The 19,245-nt window shown below is 48.3% G+C and overlaps 1 protein-coding gene across 1 annotated transcript in view; it reads left to right on the top strand.

Moving 5' to 3' along the window:
- Btbd16 (BTB domain containing 16) overlaps nucleotides 1–8,218 on the top strand; it is a 50,874-nt gene extending 42,656 nt beyond the window's left edge. The window contains 5 exon segments of the mRNA XM_052197143.1: nucleotides 2,417–2,499; nucleotides 3,791–3,868; nucleotides 4,823–4,921; nucleotides 6,555–6,743; nucleotides 7,712–8,218. Of these exon segments, the coding sequence (XP_052053103.1) occupies nucleotides 2,417–2,499; nucleotides 3,791–3,868; nucleotides 4,823–4,921; nucleotides 6,555–6,743; nucleotides 7,712–7,780 (518 nt within the window). The 3' untranslated portion in view covers nucleotides 7,781–8,218.
- The last annotated feature ends 11,027 nt before the right edge of the window (nucleotides 8,219–19,245 follow it).

Genomic DNA, 19,245 nt, shown 5'->3' with positions numbered 1-19,245 from the left:
GGAACCTTTTGTCCCAGCAGTTGAAGCGTGCTGTGTTCTTCTCTGGAGAAGGAAGAACAGGTTTCCCGGATTCTGCCTCACAGATCCAGCTTATTCATCAACCAGACCCCAGTTCTTTAGAAATCTTTAGTGACTTCTGCTCAGAGTTGCTGCCTCGTTTGCAACGCACAGCGGCCCCTGCTCTGTCCTTCCTACCCATCTGTGAGCTTCCTTCTCTCTCTCTGGTTTCTACCATGCTCAGGCTAAGCATATCAACCTCAGCTCGATTTCCTGTCCCCTCCTGAGGCGAATGGGAAACGGAGCATGAGGCCCGAAGAGTTCTTGGTTGTTCGTTGGTTTTATAACTGGCTGAACTGATGTGGTCCAACAGGCCTCGGGACAATGTTTTCAGTTCCCCTTTATGACAAACATGGGGCCAGTTTCCTACAAACTAACTCCATGGTTCCTTGGCTGCATACGCCAGGGACACGGTTATTTCATTTGAATACGTTTGAAAGGCAATATTCAATGAATCCCAAAGCTCCGGGCCTATTCCCTAAATGAGGCTTCTGTTGCCTGGACCTCACGCTCAGGGAGACGGGAAGGCAACTGATTTGGAAAGAGGAGGAAAACATTGCCCACATGATTTGGGCTCCCCGGGTGGGCACTCTGAGACAGAGGTACCTGAAGGGATTTTGAGAACTATTTCAAAGCCATTGCCAGACCTGCGGGTGTGGTAATAGCTGCAAACTTAGGAACAGCTGATGGAGTCAGGGAGCTCTGGACAAGCTGCTTCCAGATGCTTTAGTGACATTGATAACATCCTTTTAAGCCCCACCCCTTGGCAGGCAGGATTGCAGCCAGGAGACTAAAATGTTTGAACTGGGTGTGGGGAGAAATGGTGTGTTCTGTAATTTATGAGTATCTTAGGGACTCTGGAAAAGTGTGTCTATAGGGGGAGGGGATAAAAACAGAAGCAGGTCAGTGGATAACTCACATGAGTCGACTCCCTTTTACTTTATGAATCCCGAGGATTTGAACTCAGGTCATAAAATTTAGCAGCAATCACCCTTTTGCACTGAGTCATCTCATTGGCTGTTTTTACCGCTGCTGCTGCTGCTGCTGCTGCTGCTGCTGCTGCTACTGCTGTTTGTTTTGTATTGTATTGTTTTGTTTTGTTTTCTAAGACAGTCTCATGTCACCCAGAATAGCCTTGAATTGGCTACGGCTGGCCTCAAATTTCACAAGTGCTGGGATTGTAGCTGTGTGCCACCATGCCTGGTCAGATGCAGATTTTAAAAAAAGATTTATTATGTTTAATTGTATGGGGTTGGGAATAAAGTTGCCTATGGAAGCCAGAGAAGAACGTCAGGTTCCCTCGTTTGGAGCTAGCGGCCTGATGTAGGTGCTAGGGTGGAACCCAGCATAATGGAGGTTGATAACAATGTCAAGAGGATGCAAAACCCTTAGCAGTGTGCGGTGGATTGTTCAGAGGGTGAGGCCCTGCCTGGTCATCCACATCAACTTTCTGCTTTAATATAGTTTCCTGAGAACCATTTGGCAGTGAAGAGTTTTTGCAGGAATGCTGAGAACATGTTTCTTTTAAAATAATATAACTTAAGTGCTATATTTAGGTTTTGTTTTGGTTTTGGTTTTTTTTTTTTTTTTTTTTTTTTTTGCTTGTTTTAATATGAGGTCTCACCGTGTAGTCTTGGCTGGCCTGAAGCTCAATGGGGGGTATAGGAGGTTGGCCTCAGACTCACAGAAATCCTCCTGCCTCTGCCTCCCAAGTGCTGAACTTAAAGGCATGAACCACCACCATGCCTAGCTAAGTTAAACTTTAATGAACAGGATATAGCATGAGGAATTTCTTCTCAGATTGAAATTTCCCTCCAATGTGGAGTGATTCACTTATTTTACATAAGTTTGTGTGTGTATATCCACATTCACATATATGCAAGCATACAAGCATGTGCATTTGTGTGTTCGTGTAGAATTTGACATCAAGCATCTTCCTCGTCATTCTCCGTCTTTTGTATTGAGGTGGAGTCTCTCACTGAATTTGGAGCTCGCCAGTTGGGCTGGTCTAGTTAGTCAGCTTGCTCCAGGGATCACCTGTCTCTGCCTCCTCAACCCTGGGACTACAGGTGTCCACTTAGACCTCCAATCCTCACACTTGCCTAGAAAATACACTGCCCACTGGGCTATCTCCTTGGTCCTGTAAGTTGTTTTTCCTTTAAGAATAAATTTGGGGAAAAAATACACTTCTGTGTACAACCATAGTGATTCATAGGCGTCATCTTCCCATTTTATGAACATTCAGAGGAAACCAGCCCTTGCTGTGTGTCTGATGTCTCCCCTTTTCTTTCTATAAGTCAGACATTTGAGGTTCTATTATGAATAAGCCTGTAACCACTTCCCCTTGTGTTTCTCTAAGGCAAGGATCTGGAGGAGTTAAAGCACATTAATTTCTTCCCTGAGTCCTGGCTGGTCCGGGTTACAGCCAACCATTATCACGCAGTGAGTGGGCGTCTCAAGCGAGCGATTAGTGAGCGAAATGTGTTGTGTCCTCAGCTTTGCTTTCTCTGGAAATACGTTCTTCATTTGAAATCTCTGGGCCTCTGAGGTCAGGGCATATCTAGAGCCTCTTCCAGGGGAAGGGAGGGAGTGAGATCCCATCCCTCCAAACCCAGGCCCTACTCGACACAAATATAAACGTACTTATCACTGAAACTATTGAAACTGCATAGAAAAGAACCCCCCTAAGACCATCAGCCAAAGACAACAGCCACAGTCAGCACTCCTCTGTCTCTGCTGCCTTTCAGTAGCAATCACATTTCCATAGAATAGCTTATTTTCTGTCTGTTAACGCTTTGTTTATAGGAGATTCTCCACAACAGAAATGCATTATAACATATGTACCATTTTGCTCCTGGTACACACTAATAAATGTTGGGTCCAAATGACTCTGCCCCCAGCAAGACATGAACTCATCCCACTCTACACACACTCAGCAGCTTAGAGCATTTAAATTTCAAATCACCTTTGTTCATTGAGGAGGGAACAAAGGCACTTCGTCTTTCAATATGCATTTCCTTTATGACTGACAAACGCGGGTATTTTCCATGTGTTGGCTTTGTGGATTGTCCATACAAACTGCCCTGCTTCTTGTACATTTCCAATGGCACATTTTCAGAGATAAAGCTGGGCTGTGTTGGGAGTTCTGAACACGCATGAGTCACGAGTTAAAATTCAGCCGACTTCACAAGTCCTCATTGTGATGCTGGAACCAGCCCTCCAAGCGCCCTGCTCCCTGCACATGTGAGGATGACTCCACGGAAGACCCTTGCTTCTCTAGGCCGTGATTCAGAGCTTTGCTCCCAAAGCGGCCAAAGAGATTCACACTGAGAAAGTTCCCAGCTCCATTTCCTACCCACACTGACTCTACCTGACCCTTCTTCTCACCCCTGGCTGCAGCTCACGTTCCTGAGATCCACACCCCACCTTTCCAGCCTTCTCCATGGAATGTCATGCAGGGATCCTGCTCATTGAGTTTGTGACCATGATCATTCCCATGAAGGGGCTATTGACACACATAGTTTATCCCCCGTCACTCTGCCTAGACATTTCCCCCCTCTCTCCTCTGCGTGATCTGGAGACACTGGGGATATAAATAGTACTTAGATACGGTAGGTTTGCAGTAAATGTCTGAAGACAGAACCATGAGGGCTGGGAATTGAGGAGCAGATGGGAAGCGTTGAGGGGTGCTCCTGTACATACATCAGGTAAGCTGTGTGCATTTCCTTTCCAGCTGGAGAGCGGGGGCAACATGGTCCACCTGAAAGATCTTTCTACACAGGCCATGAGGTTCGGGCTGCTCTTTAGGCAGGTACTAAGAACTTGACCCAACCAAGGGAAAGGAAAGTCCCTTCTATGCTGAGCAATAGAGCTCTGGGGGTGGGGGATGGGCATTTATGGCCACTTTGACCTCTGGTAGTAGAGCCAACAAAGTCCTAGGAAATCGAGTTCATAAGACAGAAGGCTGGAACAGGCCAATCAGCAATCTCATGGGTGGGATCCAAGTTTTTCCTATAGGATGACCAACAATAGCACTTTTCCCAGGATGGAAGAGATTTCCTGGGAGTTGAGAGTTTTCTTCCTAAAAGAGGAAAACATCTGGGGAAACCATGGGCTAGTAGTCCACACACACACACACACACACACACATGGACTGACAGCTGCCAAATGCTCAACAAGTCTCAAGTTCAAGTGCATGTTGAAAGTCGCAAGACCTGCCTCACTCTGTTAGCAGGTTCAGTAGATCGCAATCAAACCATGGCTGGCCAAGGAGCTCCAGTGTGAGACATCTCAGTGAGGAGCTGGGACGGGGTCTGGGGTTGGTGACTGTGCCCTGTCTTGAGCGTGCAATAGACATAATTTTTTTTAAATGCTGCTACATGACTTCTTAAAGGTAATTAGAGATCTTTAAAGAACTCATGTTTCAGAAATTGGGGACATACACCTACCATCTGAGAGATTGATTCAGTACCTGGTTGCAGTGACCCACCAAAGTAGTATGGCATGTCCATCTGATTGAAAATAAAAGTGCACTGTGACATATGGGTGATTTAAGATCATATCTAACTCATTATTTCTTCCCCAAAGGATCATGCAAAAGAATGATTAGAAACGTTGGAAGACATTAGCAGCTGTTTCTGAGCAGTGACAGGTTTTAAGTGATTCCCTCTGATTGTCACTAGAGTTAACCTTGCTACATCCTGTCACCTTTGGATACTGATGGTGTTTACCCCATTCATGTTGTCGATTCCTCTTCCCAATGTAGGAATACACCACTTACTCAGAAAGGATTTCTATATACGGATACTTCTTTGAAATAAAGGGAATCAAACACGACACTACCTCTTACAGTTTTTCTATGCAGGTAAGAAGGCAGGAGCTCAGGGAAGGTTGGCCTCCAAAACAGCCCCTCCACCTCCTGCTGGCCAATTCAAATGGAATTAGAAGGAACTGAGAAATCATTAGTTCATCATTCATACAAGCTGTGTCATAAGCGCTGTTCACAGTCACATGTACTGCCATGTGATTTTCACAAGCAGCCAGGGAGGTTGGTACTGATGAGGCTGTCGCCTCTGAGGGACTGCACTTTCATGTCACGTGGCCTCTTGGCAAAGCCAGGGTTCAGTCTGTGTGAACTGGGGGCCATATCATCATCAGTTTGTACACAGTGGCCAATACTTGGCCCATGGCCACTCTTTGAGTGGTCACTTTGAGGAAGTGACAGTGCCTACAAGTAGCAGAGGAGAAGAGTCTATCAAAGTGACACGGAAGGACAGCATGTGTGACATCTGAGGAATCAGGTGAGAGAGTGAGGTCTCCTTGTTATCTATGAGCCCCAGGAGAGGGTGAAGAAGACCATGTAAGGGCAGAGAAGTGCAATTAGACTCGCTACGCTCAGCACAACCCATGGGTCTCCTGCCTTTAAGATGAAGACAGTAACAGAAGCTGGACAGTAGAGACTCAGTCTTTCAATCCCAGCGCTGGGGAAGGGGAGGCAGGTGGAACTCTGAATTCAAAGCCAGCCCGGTCTACAGAGGTAGTTCTAGGACAGCCAGGGCTCTGTTAACACACAAAAACCCTGTCTTGGGGTTAAAAAACAAAAGACAGTACCAGGACCAACCTCAGAGTATTAAATAATTGTGCAAAGGGTTTGCCACAGGTTTAGCACAGAAAGCCTTGAATGCATTTTATTTCTGTGCATTCTAAGCATGTGCTGAACTGCTGAGCCATGCTCCCAGACCAGCACTGCTTATGTTTAGCAATAAGGGTGGTGACAGTGATGATTCCTGTGGTGAAGGACGGCTGTAGCCCACTTAGCATTAGCATCTCTCTTGTCTTAAGTGCCAAGCTCCCCGAGAAACTATCTCCAACTTGGCTTTTTGATTTCACCGCCAGTCACCATACCTAGGACCTGGGGGACATTTAAAAAAAAAAATAGATTCTTCTTTCATACAATACATTACATCCACAGTTTCCCCTCCCCCCACTCCTTCTAACTCCCCAACTTGCAAAGCTAGGGAGAGTTTAAATGGACAAGAGGACGGATGCATGAAGGAGCGAGCAAATGATGGAATCAGAATGTTAGTCTCAGTTTGCCCACCACCTTCTAGCATGTTCGGCAGGAAAGTCCCTTCTCTTTCTGGGTCCTCTCTTCTTAGTCACCAGACCCTCAGGCATCTTCCTAACTGAGTGGAAGAGATGAATTATGTAACACCGGCACTCAGAAGACCTTTATGCATACACTGTTGGAGCTTTATCCCAGCAAAGCAATAAGGAAGCTTGATTTGATGGCCAAGCCCCAGTCTGTCGAAAACCATTTGCACATGGCGAGATCTTGGTTCCAGTGGTGGCTTTCAGGAAACTATGCCACTTGGAGAATGGCCTGCCTCATACTGTCTGTATAGACTTGAAACAGAAAGGCAGTGTGTCAGGAACCCTTTGCTAGCTCTGGTCACCCTAGTCACAGGGCTCCCTGGCACGGGTCACTTTCTTTGCAGAGAATAAGACACACAGACTTGGAGTGCTCCTCACCAGTCTGTGAGCACAGTACCATCAGCCTGAGGTCGGAGCGCCTGGTGAAGTATGAGATCCGCGCCCAGACGCTGGTGGACGGCAGGTGGCAGGAGTTCGGAACAAACCAGATCATGCAGAAGTTTGGGTTTATCAAGCCAGGCTGCAAAAGCCACGTGAGTGTGCATCTGGCCTCTGGCTTCCCTCTCACCTGTTTCCTTTTTGTCTCCTCCTTTCCCTCACCACTCTTTGGGCACTCCTATCTTCAAATCACCAGTGATCCATCTGAGGACTGTGTTCAGTTTCTTTAGGATTATAATGGTTCCAAATGATGCCAAAGAAACCCCTTCTAAAATGAAAAGCATTAGCTGCGGGTCACTCTTAACAGATCAAGTCAGAGGCACCGCAGACCCATTTTGTAAACGTCAATAGGCATTTGTGTATAGATGGAAGGAGTCATAACCCTTCAATCCCTCTGAAATCCCTCCCAGGTTTTCTGCCTCCTTCTGGCTTACACAGAAGGACAGAGCCCATCAACCCTAGAGTGGAACCAACATCTCAGTAGACTTAGTACTTGCTTGGTTTTTGACAGCTACAAAAAAAAAAAAAAGTCTCTTTAGGCTGTGTGTGGCTTTGAGGTTGGGACTCACCCTGGTACCCTATTGAGACTGGTGCTATACCACAAACCACAGAGCCATTCTCAGTCCTGACCCTGGGGACGCATTAGAGTGACCTGGGGCTTCGAGATGCACCCATTGGAGATCAAGAGACCACACAAATAGCGAGATCAAATGCTCCACAGATGGGACCTGGGTTTAATGCTTATCAAGGCTTTCTGTGGGGGGCTTGAGTCAGCACAGCCATCCTCTCTGTCGAAGGCTGGGAGAGGCTAGGCTGATCATAGGACCGGGAAGGAAGCCTTGAGGGTTGGAAATGCTTCACCTAGATCAGGTGACAACACAGGTGTAGTCTTTCGACAACTCCCAAGTACTTAAGCACTTTATCTAAACTATGTCTGAAATGTTTACTTATGCTCTCCCTGGGCTGCTCTGCGGTAGGCTGGTCTGGGAACCACCAACTCATACAACCCTTTGGCACAGCAGTGTTAATCTGAGTCTCACATCACGTCATTTCTTATATTCAGGCCTTGAAAATCCAAACCGTGGGCATCCCGATCTACGCCAGCTTCGCCTTCATCTTCCCGGCGTCTTGATAGCGTTCACAGGATCCCCTTCCCTGACCAGCCTGACTCCATAAGAGAAATAAAAATGACATTAAGGAGGGGAGCGTGGTGTCCCGCTGCCTGTGCTTGTCAGCTCCCCTGGATCCTCTGCTCAGGCATTAGAGTTTAGTGGCAATCTGCTTCCATTTCCATCTGAAGATAGGATTGGGATAATTCACGTTTAAGCTCACTGGGGCTGTTGACAGGCTAATCTTGCAGATGCCTGATCAAAGGCCTTAGCAGCTACTAATGGTTTCACACAGTGTTCTGCAGAGCTAAGATATCCCATCTCCTCTGGTTTAGAAGTTAAGTCACATGCTGCACCCTTTCCTAAGAGAGAGGGTTGTACAAAGGGTCACCTTTGTCACCTCTCCGTGTTGCCAGTTTTCTTTGAGATCCCAGAGACTTGGTAGAGTTATGAAGACAGTAAGTTGGACACATCCAGTCTAATGGCTGCTGTGGGACACATACAGCTGAGGGAGTCTTCGATCCAACAGAGAATCTCGGGAGAAGGGTTGGTGGGACCATGGGAGGTGGGCCTGGGAGGAGAACCACAACCCAGGCACTGGATATTGGGAGCCTGCTTCCAGGTCTGCCCCCACCCTCCCATGTCCTACATTTCTATGCTGTTGCTCCTACTCAAGTCCAGTAAAAGGGAAGCAGTCATGGGAGCTGGGGAGACAGGAGAGGAGAGACACTGGAGTAGCTATCACCTCTGGGTCCCTGGGTCGTCTTTCTGCAGTGACTGTGTCCCACGAAGGTTCCAGCTTGCTCTGGCACCGCCATTTGCCACCCAGCAGTTTCCTTCCATCATCCCAGGATCCAACACAGGGCCCTGTCCTTCTTCTGATATTAGCCACCTACCAGCCTTCAGGTGATGGAGGCATCTGTCAAAGCAGTTCTGGGCTGCACTAATCTCCTCTGCTTGGCCAACTAGCTCTTGCTTTATTAGTATGTCTGGGTCTTCATATTCCATTTACTCTGCTTCAACTGCCTGGGTTTTTGTTTTTTTGTTTTTTGTTTGTTTTGTTTTGTTTTTGTCTTGTTTTGTTTCTGTTTTTATGTTTTCCAGGCTATATAGCAAGGGTTTGGGAGAGCTGGAGATACGTATGACACAGTGCGATAGATATTGGGAAACATGGCCTCCATAATTCACATTAGGGTGAGGGCCAGCGAGACACTCAGGTACAAAGTCTATGAAGTAACAAAGCCCCACAAGTGCTCAGTGTTTGTATATGCTCAGCCCCTGGAGTGGCACAATTAGAAGGCGTGGCCCTGTTGGAGTAGGTGTGGTCTTGGTGTAGGTGTGTCATTGTGGGTGTGGGCTTTAAGACCCCAATCCTAGCTGCCTGGATGTCAGTATTCTGCTAGCAGCCTTCCGATGAAGATGTAGGACTCTCAGCTCCTCCTGCACCATGCCTGCCTGGATGCTGCCATGTTCCCACCTTGATGATAATGGACTGATCCTCTGAACCTGTAAGACAGTCCTGATTAAATGTTGTCCTTATAAGAGTTGCCTTGGTCATGGTGTCTGACTGACTGATAAACAGAAATGCACCTCAGCCATTGTGCTGGTTACTTTTCTTGTTGCTGTGATCAAATACCTGACAAGAAACAACTAAGGGTGCAGGGGAGTCGTGACATCTAGAATTTGAGGCAGCTGATGACGGTGCCCCCGCAGCTGGTGGCGGTGCCCCTGTAGCTGGTGCCCCCACAGCTGGTGGCAGTGCCTCTGCTGTCAGGAAACAGAGGTTGATGCTGATTCTCATCCATTTTCTCCTTTCTCTTCAGGCTGGGGCCCCAGCTGGTGGATGGTGACACCCACATTCAGGTGGGTCTTCCCACCTCAGTTAACCTGATCTAGGAACTCACTGAAAGACACCAAGAGGCTTGTCTCATAGGTGATTCTAGGTCCTGTCAGATTGACAATCCTCGTTCACCATCACAGGCATCCTTTGTGGCCGCACACTTTCATCCAATAGCATGTCTCAGATTGGACCATAGTTGCCTGGAGGTACAGTTTACCAGACAGGCATTGTAGGGAAACTCCTTAGAAAAGTCAGTGGTCTTATCAATGGGTTACTAACGAACAATGAGAGAGAAAACAAAAACATAGAACAGAGATGGGCACACCCTCTGGCATGGTTGGAAGGGGCCTCTTTGAGGGGTTTTATTGTTTTTCATTATAAATGAGTTATGCGCCTGGTGGTGGCGGCGCACGCCTTTAATCCCAGCACTTGGGAGGCAGAGGCAGGTGGTTCTTTGAGTTCGAGGCCAGCCTGGTCTACAGAGTGAGTTCCAGGACAGCTAGGGCTACACAGAGAAACCCTGTCTCAAAAAAACAAAATGAATAAATAAATAAAATAAATGGGTTATGCAATACATGGTTGCAGGAGATCTGTGGGTGATGCTAGAAAAGACTGCAGTCTAGAAGCTTCCATTTCTCAATGAAGATCCTCATGGTGCCACACACATTTGCCTTCCTTCCTAGTACCCTCAACACCCATGAAACAACAGGCTTAGGAATCTATTTTACCACCCTGGTGAAAAGAAGAAAAAAATCATCCTCTAATACAGTATCAATACAGCCTCTCTAAGAACCCCCTAAGCTCCCCCCCCATACCCCAACCACACACACACACTCATTTGTTTTAATTCTGAGAAATCACTCCTGTCCACCAGAGGGCACAGTTGACCTCAAACTTGGGAGCCAGAATTCCAGTGGCTGAAATTGGCCATCTGGAAAAACTCTCCGTCCTAGCTAGCTTTAACTGTCAATGTGACACAGTCCAGAGCCATCTGAGAAGGGAGTCTCAACTGATAATTCCCCAGATCAGGCTGGCCTGACTGCATGTCTGTGGGGCATTGTCTTCTTTTTAGCTGATGTAGAAGGGTCTAGCCCACTGTGGGCAATGCCATTCCCTGGGCAGACAGTCCTGGGTTGTATCAGAAAGTTAACTAAGCAAGAGCTTGTGAATGAGTCAGCTGGTAGATGCCCTCTATAGGTTTGGCTTTTAGGTCTCCCTTTGAGGTCCTGCCCTGGCTTCTCTTGATGATGGACCTGGCAGTGTCAATCAAATACATCTTTTCTTCTGTAAAGACGACTTTTGGTCGTAGCAACAGAAATGAAACTAGAACACACACCTAGAAGCATTGGGTCCTCCTCTATAATGGTTAAAAATGAAACTAACACATCTGGCGTGAGAGGCGACAAGTTCACCCGTCCCGTCTCTGAACCTGGGAAGTATAAACCTCGAGACAAAAAATTCTCACGAGGCTATCACGAGCCCTTCTCACAGGGCAAAGCTTCACAGAGATGGATTTTACTGCCCACTACTGTGGGCATGGGCACTGACTGGACAATACTGCATCCTGTGTGCTGCTTCTGGAGCCAGCCCTGCCTACCTCTCTCATCATCCACCCCATCTCCCAGGCCCATGGGGAAGGAAAGGGTTGTTCTGGGAAGTCGGTTCCCGATTCACTTGGTGCACAGCGCCTCTCAGGTACCAGCTGACCTAGCGTTGCTTCCTAACTCTGCCTCTAACTGGCTGTGTGGCCTTAGGCAGCTTCTTGGGTTGCTTCGCTGATGTAGAATGAGATGGTTGGGCCAGCGGCTCCTTCAGGAGTAGAAGAGCAGCTGGGCCTGTGAAGCAGGGGTGGTGGTGATGTGGAAGTAACTTCACCACAGGCTTGTCAGAATAAGAATACGTTGTGGGCTGGGAGGGTGGCTCAGACGTGGTGGTGGACTCCCGTCATCCCACTGCTGGGGTTTCTCTGTGTAGCTCAGGCTGGCCTGGAAAATACTCTGTAGACCAGGCTGGCCTTGAACTCAGAAATCTGCCTGCCTCTGCCTCCCAAGTGCTGGGATTACAGGCATGCGCCACCACTCTAGGCTTGCTTTCTTCCCTTTTGAGGTACCATCTTATTATGAAGCCCAAGCTAGGCTGGAACACATAATCCTCCTGCCTCAGGACCACAGGCATGTCCCACCACACCCAGGTCTCCCTTTTCAGAGGTTTTATGTCCTGCGGATCTTTTTGTGTTGCAGTCCAAGGAGGAAAGAGGAAGCCCTGGTAAACCTAAGATGGGGGAGGGGCTCTCTGAGAATGGGTGGACTGACAAGGGGAGCCAGACTGGCCCCATTCCTCTCACCGGATGGATGTTGGGTGTGAGATTTCGGTGCTTAGGCCCGAGTCCTGTCAGCTGACAGTGGAGGCTCTTCTTGGAAACAAGAACAAGCTCACGTGGAAACCCAACACAGGAGCAGCCAGTAGAGCTCCCCGTTCTGACGAAAACACTGAGCGTCTGTCCTGCCCAGTGTGGCAGCTGCAAGCCATGGATGGCCACCAAGTGCTTGGAGTGTGGGTACTGCAGCAGAGGAGATGGGTTTTGGCTTCTTCTACTGGATGTACGTTTAAATAGCCATTAGTGGGAGTTAAAGGAGCAACAGTACTGTGCTCGCCCTGGAACAGGGACCCGCCTTTGCTGATGCAACACTCTCCAGGGTTCAAGACCCTCTGTCTCCCTGGATAAGTGGAACCAGTCATGCCTCAGGCTCAGTTGTGACCATCCTAAAACCTCAGCTGGACTGCTGAGGGGAAAGCCAGCAGAAGCTGTGCACCAGGCTAGGGAAGCAGAGCTCAGTCTGTATTGGAATATCACCCATTCTTTCTATTTGAATGTATGTATATTTTAAGTATATCCTAATGGGATAGAATAGACTGCTGCTTGTCAGTCATGTCTAGTAACCAGTCACACACAGCTAGTGGCTGCCACGTGAACAGGGCAGGAACAGGAGAGAAGGCGCCATTGATGCATCTCATGATTCTGAATCACACAACCTTTGTGCTCTTGACCCTTGACCATTCACAGATATATGAATTGCAGCCAAGCCAAGAGTTAGGGTTGCAAAGGTGAGCGGAAGGCAGTCCCTGCCATTATGGAGCCCCAGGGTCTGGAAAGGTTGTGAATGCAGTTATAGCACCAAAGATGACCGGCTGAGCGGAGGAGAGGCCAGATCTTTGCACCTATAAATGGAAGAAAGAGGCCTAGACCCTGTGGAGGATTCAAGGCCCAAAGGAGAGCCCTTCCCAGAGAAAGGATGCTTCATCCGAGATCAGGAGGAGGAGTGAGAAGAAGCTTATGGGAAGATGTGGGGAACTGAATCCTTAGGCACTGCAGTGGGAATATATAAAATGAAACTATGACATACAAAGCTGAGATTCCCCTTAGAATAACCTAGGTATACACTCATGAGAAAGTAAAACACATGCGCACATAGAAACTTACACATGAATGTTCATGACAATGTTATTTATAAGCTCCCAAAGGTTGGAAAGCATAAATATACACCCATAAGTGAATGGTCGAGAAGATGAGATGTGGGTGAACCACATATTATTGAGATTCATGGTACAGTCAGTGGTAGCACATGTGCTTAGTATATTCAGGGCTCTAGCTTAATCCATGGCAAAAATAAAAGGATAGAGGACCTGTCATTACTACGTGCGTAAACTCTGAAAATATCATTCTGAGTAAAAGAAACAGTCACCAAACCCACATCGTGTGTGACTTTTGTCCATAGAAAAATGTCTAGAGCTGGGTGTGGTAGTGCATACCTGTAATCCCAGTTATCAAGTGGTAGGGGCAAAAAGATCAGGAATTCAAGACCAGCCTTAGCCACATAACAGGTTTGAGGCTAGTCTGAGGTACCTAAGATCTATCTCAAAAACAAACCAACAAGAAAACCAAACAAACAGGCCAAAAAAAAAAAAAAAAAAAAAAAAACAACCAAACAAAAAACCTTAAGAGACAGGACTTCTCTAGACAGAAAACCAATTAGAGTTTTTTAGGGTTGAGGGAGGGAAAGGAGACTACAGACAAGAGCCAAAGGACCCAGGCTTCCGTTTGAGGTGAGGGAAGTATCTGTGACTGAGCAGGATAACGCCTGCTCGGCTCTGTGTGTGCTGAGCACCTCTGACTGACCTGCCATTCCAACCGGCAGCTCCTGCGATGTAGGAGTCCAATTACATAAAGCTGATGGGAGAACAAAGAGAAGGAAATCGGGAGCTCAGAAGATTCTAGTCCAGATGACATCACATTCAGGGAAACCTGGTGCCTTCAAAACACACAGATTCCTCCTGGCTGGCCAGGGCTGTCAGAGTCAGCAGTGGGAGACATGCATGATGGGACTTTGAGGATCCTGGATTACAGTTACCTGCATTAAACTTTGATTTCTCTTTCATGCACATGTGCACTCGTTTCTAACGTGTGGTCATAATGAAATGTCTTTCTGCGTAGCCATTCAGCAACAGGCGTGGAGGGGTCACGAAGAGACAGAACAGCTTCAAGGAGTTTTTATGGCAACCCTAGCAAAGCAGAAGAGCTTGGGCAGGAATGAAGATGTCCCTGGGACTCAGGCTTTGCTCTGTTCAAAGCAGGAGAGGGTCCCTACTTCCCTGCATAACCTTTTAGCTTCCTTTGGTCACAGCCATGTGACTGTGGCCACTGAGCGAACAGACCCCTCATCCCTCATCCCCATATTGTGCAGACTGTTCCAGAAGCGATTTACCAGATCATAGAAACTTAAATATTCTGGAAAGACAGTGAGTGGCTGGCTGCCTTTCTTGGGCTGATATGGCTGCATATAAGGAAAGGGAGCAGGGGCTGAGGCTCAGGTGGTAGAGTATTTGCCTAGCATACATGAAGCCCTGGGTTCCAACTATAATAATATGTATACCTATGCCTCATGGATGCCTGTAATCCCAGGACTGAGAGGTAGAGACAAGAGAGTCAGAAATTCAAAATCATCCATGGCTACATAGTGAGTCTGAGGCCAGCCTGGGCTGCATGAGGCCAGCCTGGGCTACATGAGACCCTGTCTGAAAAGAAAAGAAAAGAAAAGAAAAGAAAAGAAAAGAAAAGAAAAGAAAAGAAAAGAAAAGAAAGAAAAGAAAAGAAAAGAAAAGAAAAAAGGAAAGGAAAGGAAAGGAAAGAAGAGAAGAGAAGAGAAGAGAAGAGAAGAGAAGAGAAGAGAAGAGAAAAGAAAAGAAAAGAGGACCAATGTCAAGTCCTGTGGCAGATCATGGTGATAATGTCCCCAGCGAGTCACACAGCCTGGGAGCCACACCCTGGTTCTCTAGCTCCACCCATCAATGGGTCTTGAGTCTGGACTATAACTGGGCTTGACTTAGCCAACAGAATGCAGCAGAATTAGAAGCACAAATCAAAGAACTTGGGGTCTAGGAGCCATGTCGCTCCCTTCTGTGTCCTCTGGGGACCTCGTGTTCACAAAGTCCCTCTGGACACTCAAAAGCCATGTAAAGGAGCCCCTCAGAGGGGACACATGCTTCAGCCCAACCTCTAGCACCAAACGGCCTGCTAGAGCCTTCCAGGCAGCACCCTCCAGTGGAATGCCGTCTGCTGACGGTGCCAGGGGAAACCCTGCAAAGGATCTCTCAGGCTAACCATTCCGACTCATAAACAAATTGGCCTTGGTCCACACAGTGAGTTACAGGACAGAGGAGAGCTGCGCAGTGAGACTCAATCTAAAAGACAAAAAAAAGTTATTGTGGAAGCTTCTCATGGCAATACCTTTAGAATTTAATAATTGGATAGCTTTTAAATTGTGTAAATGTGACTCCCTAAATATGAATATCTTAAATATTTGAATAGGAAAAGATAGGTCCTCAAGGTGTGTAACACTTCACTCTGTTATGTGAATTGTCTCTAAAACTAGTGTGACCATTTCCCTTCCCACCTGCTGAAGGGACCTTGCTGACTCTGGGCTGTTTCTTCAAGCCCCACTCCGCTGGGATGACCCTTTCCGGATGCATTTAGAAGAAGCCGGTCTACCTACTATCAGCTGTCCCTGAAGCAAATGTCCCTTCTGGTTTTATTTCTTCTCCCGGAGTTCCTAGTTTTCCACCCAGACCCACACTTCCCCTTGACCATTTCTCACCCAACCAAGAGTTTCTGATTTGCTCCATGGCACACTTGGGCAGGAGGCCGGTGACAGTGCTGTCATGACAGCAGAGAGAAGCCAGGGCGAGGAGGCTACCTGGGATGGCGGCTGGGACACTGGTTGTCAAGAGGGTGCTTCCTGCCCAGTGATTAACTCTTCTTTAATTCTCAAATTACTGAACAGCTCAGCCTGCTGGCCCAGCAAGCTTCTCCCGAGGCACCCCGGACTACGCTGTGTGGCCTGAGCGGGCTTTATTCCTGGCAGGTTTGACTGCTGGTCCACATGTCCTTGAGAAAATGCATAGTGCCCATCAACCCGTACAAATCCATTTAAATATTGAATTAGCAGCACCGTACTTAAAACAAGTCAATATTGACTTAATAGCCTGAGGTTGGGGGAGGGGCGGGGCACAGAAGAGGTCTGGCACAGTGCCAAAGAGAGAAAAATGTTTTTTCTTGCTGTCGAATCAAGACTGAGGGTCCCCGGACACAGAGCATCCCTCTGTCTGCCGAGGTAATGAGATGGCTACGCACTTGTGTGCTAATTGAGAGAATCATTGACCACAAGTGAGAGCTGGACCAGCAACCTTTGGACTGTCATAAAGGCTGGGGGGAGGGGGACATGGGAGCCAGCTGTGGCCTGCCCGGCTCCTTTCTCCTAATGTGGGTCACTTCTTGAACTAGGACAGTCTGCAGGTGTTCTCTTTGTGCTCAGACTAGGAAAACAAAAGAGCTGCTCTGGGGGTGGAAAAGCGAATGGCTGGGCGGGAAGCAGCCGGCTTTGCTGAGCTGCAGGACCTCGGGCCTCCTCAGGCTGTGTTATACTCTGGGATCTGCACAGCTCTGCCTGCATCCCACATCATTTCCTCACCACTTTCTGGCTGGGTGACTTCTGGCAAATTGCCTAACCTCTCTGTGCTTCAGTGTCTGATCCTCTCAGAGCCACTGGGAGGGTAGTGAAGGATGAATGGGGACATGTGGTAGGGAGAATGATGGCTTCAAAGCCACCTGTGTTCTAATTCCTGGAATTGTGGCTGTTGTCTCAAGTGACAGATTGCTCCCTCTCTCCTCACCCTTCTCTCATTTTCCCTCTGTCTCCCTGCCCCCACACGCCCATCCAGGCGCCAAAGGGCAACCTCTGACATTCTTCCTCTCAGGCACCAGAATCTTCTTTGTCTGAGACCATTTCACTGAACTCAGAACTCACCCAGTGGGCTTGGTTGGATGGCCAGCAAGCATCAGAGATCTGCCCATCTCCACCCTGGCATTACAAGCACACACCACCATGCCAAGCTCTTTTATATGGGTTCTGAGGTGTGAGTACAGGCTCTGTGCTTGCAAGGCAAGAACTTTCTTGCCCAAGTCTTCCCCCAAGCCCAGCACAGGGACCTTTTAAAAAAAAATGTTTGATTATTACTTATTTGTATGCACATGTATATACCTATGCATGAGATCCTAAGAGTGTCAGCTTCCAGGGAGCTGGAGAAACAAGCCTGTGTGAGCTGCCTGATATGGGTGCTGGGAAATGAACTGGGGTCCTCCTCGAGAGCAGTGTGCTCTCAACCATTGAGCCACCTATCCGACCCTCACACAGCGAGGCTTTACAAGAGGGAGGTAGGAGGTCTGAGAGACAGAAGGTAATAAGATAAAGGCAGAGATGCAGTGCTGAGGCTCCAAACCAGGGGATGTGAGCCACCCTGAGAAGTTCAAGAAGCAAGAAATGGATGACAGGCTGGGCGGTGGTAGCGCATGCTTTTGAGGCAGGTGGATTTCTGAGTTTGAGGCCGGCCTGGTCTACAGAGTGAGTTCCAGGATAGCCAGGGTTACACAGAGAAACCCTGTCTCGAAAAAAACGGAAAAAAGAGAAAGAGAGAGAGAAATAAATGGATGACAGATTCCTACCTAGGAGCTCAGAAGGAACCAGCCCAGATGCCTTGACTTTGACACAGTGAAACTGATGTTGGACTTTTAACCTCCAAAGTCATGTGTACACTTTTTTTTAAGTTGGTGGTCCATATGGCACCCTGTGTGTGTAGAAGTCAGACTTGAAGGGGTGGGGTCTCTCCTACCCCTGGGATCTGACTCAGGTCTTCAGGCTTTGTGGCAAGCCCCTCTCTGTGCTGAGCCATGTGGACTACCCAAGGGTGTTGTTTCTAAGCTTCCAAGTTTGTCCCAGCAGCCACAGGTAACTACCAGGCTGCTGTGCACAGTTGTGGAAATAAATGAAGCATCTGCTGTGTAGTTGTAGTAGGTGACAGACAGAGGCCAAAGGTGCGGGCATTCACAAGTCATCCAAGGAAGCCTGTGTTTGCTGCCTAAGCCTGCCACTAGATTGGAGCATGGGCTCCGGAAGAGTGGCCCTGAGTGCTTCCAAGAGACTGACTGCCTCACAGAAACAAGCTATGCTGTTTGTGGACTCTGGTAACATGATGGAGTATAAAAAGCACCTGCCTATACCCCACTCCCCAACGCAGCATACATAGGCCCATACACATTACCTGGTGAGCTCTGGCACCTTGAAGGCTACATCTCAAGGTGACCTCCTTGTTGGTCACCACCCAGAGTGAAGCTTTCTTGCAGGCAGCCAGAGTCACCAAGAGACATGAGCCAAAGACACAGAGTTCTAAACTCCCCACAAGGACTCATGGGATATGCTACTGTAGAGTAACCAGGGCCCTGGCCACTGGACTAATGTGTGTAGGTGCCTCCCCACTGATGAGGCTTTGGCACCTTCAGACCTCCACAGGGCCTGCTGATGGACATTTCTATCCAGGGTATTAGACACCTGTTTCTTAGCCAATCAGCTGCTGCCCTGGAGTCATTGCACAGGTGTGACCATGCCTCTGTTAAAGCACGGCTTAGTTGCAGGCAATCCTGTGTCTTTGGGAGGGATGCTTTCAGTTCTGAAGACTCTTCTGTCACATCCCACGCATCTGCCTAAAGAGCCGTGAGGCGCTGCCTCCCATCAGGCCGCTCGCTCGTTCTGGCCGTCTCAGTCTCCCTGCCTGCTGCTCTCTGGGTGGAGCCTGCCTGCTGCTGGCTTGTGCACTGCAGCTCTGTGAACGAGCGTCATGCCTGCTGGCCCACAGAGCATCTGCACTCAGAACATTTGCACAGTGCCCAGCCATGCACAAAGGTCGCCTAATTAATTAGCTGACTCCCCCAGCATAATGACTGAGGATGGAGGATGGAGGTCTGGGATCTGAAAGCCACATGCAGCCTATCTCTCAGTCCTCGGCTCACTGAGCTGGAAAATCTCCCAAACCAGCCAAGTGGAAGGGGCACAGGAGGAGATAAAGGGATTTTTCCATTGTGGTGGCTTGGGGGGGGGGTCAGTGGAAAGCTCTGGAAGAATGCACGTGATGCTCCTACAAAAGGACAGCCTCCCTCTTCTCTGAGGCTCCCAAGGCTCTCCTTCAGCTTCTTCCTCTATCTGCTCTGTCGTGGCATTAGCCCAGACTGCATCTTCTGTGCTGGCCGCACCCTGCCCCTTG

This window comes from Apodemus sylvaticus, chromosome 1, assembly GCF_947179515.1.
Source record: "Apodemus sylvaticus chromosome 1, mApoSyl1.1, whole genome shotgun sequence".
In the NCBI taxonomy this organism is placed as follows: Eukaryota; Metazoa; Chordata; class Mammalia; order Rodentia; family Muridae; genus Apodemus; species Apodemus sylvaticus.
The sequence above is the reverse complement of the archived record's forward strand: the minus strand, read 5'-3'. Positions and strand labels throughout refer to the sequence as shown.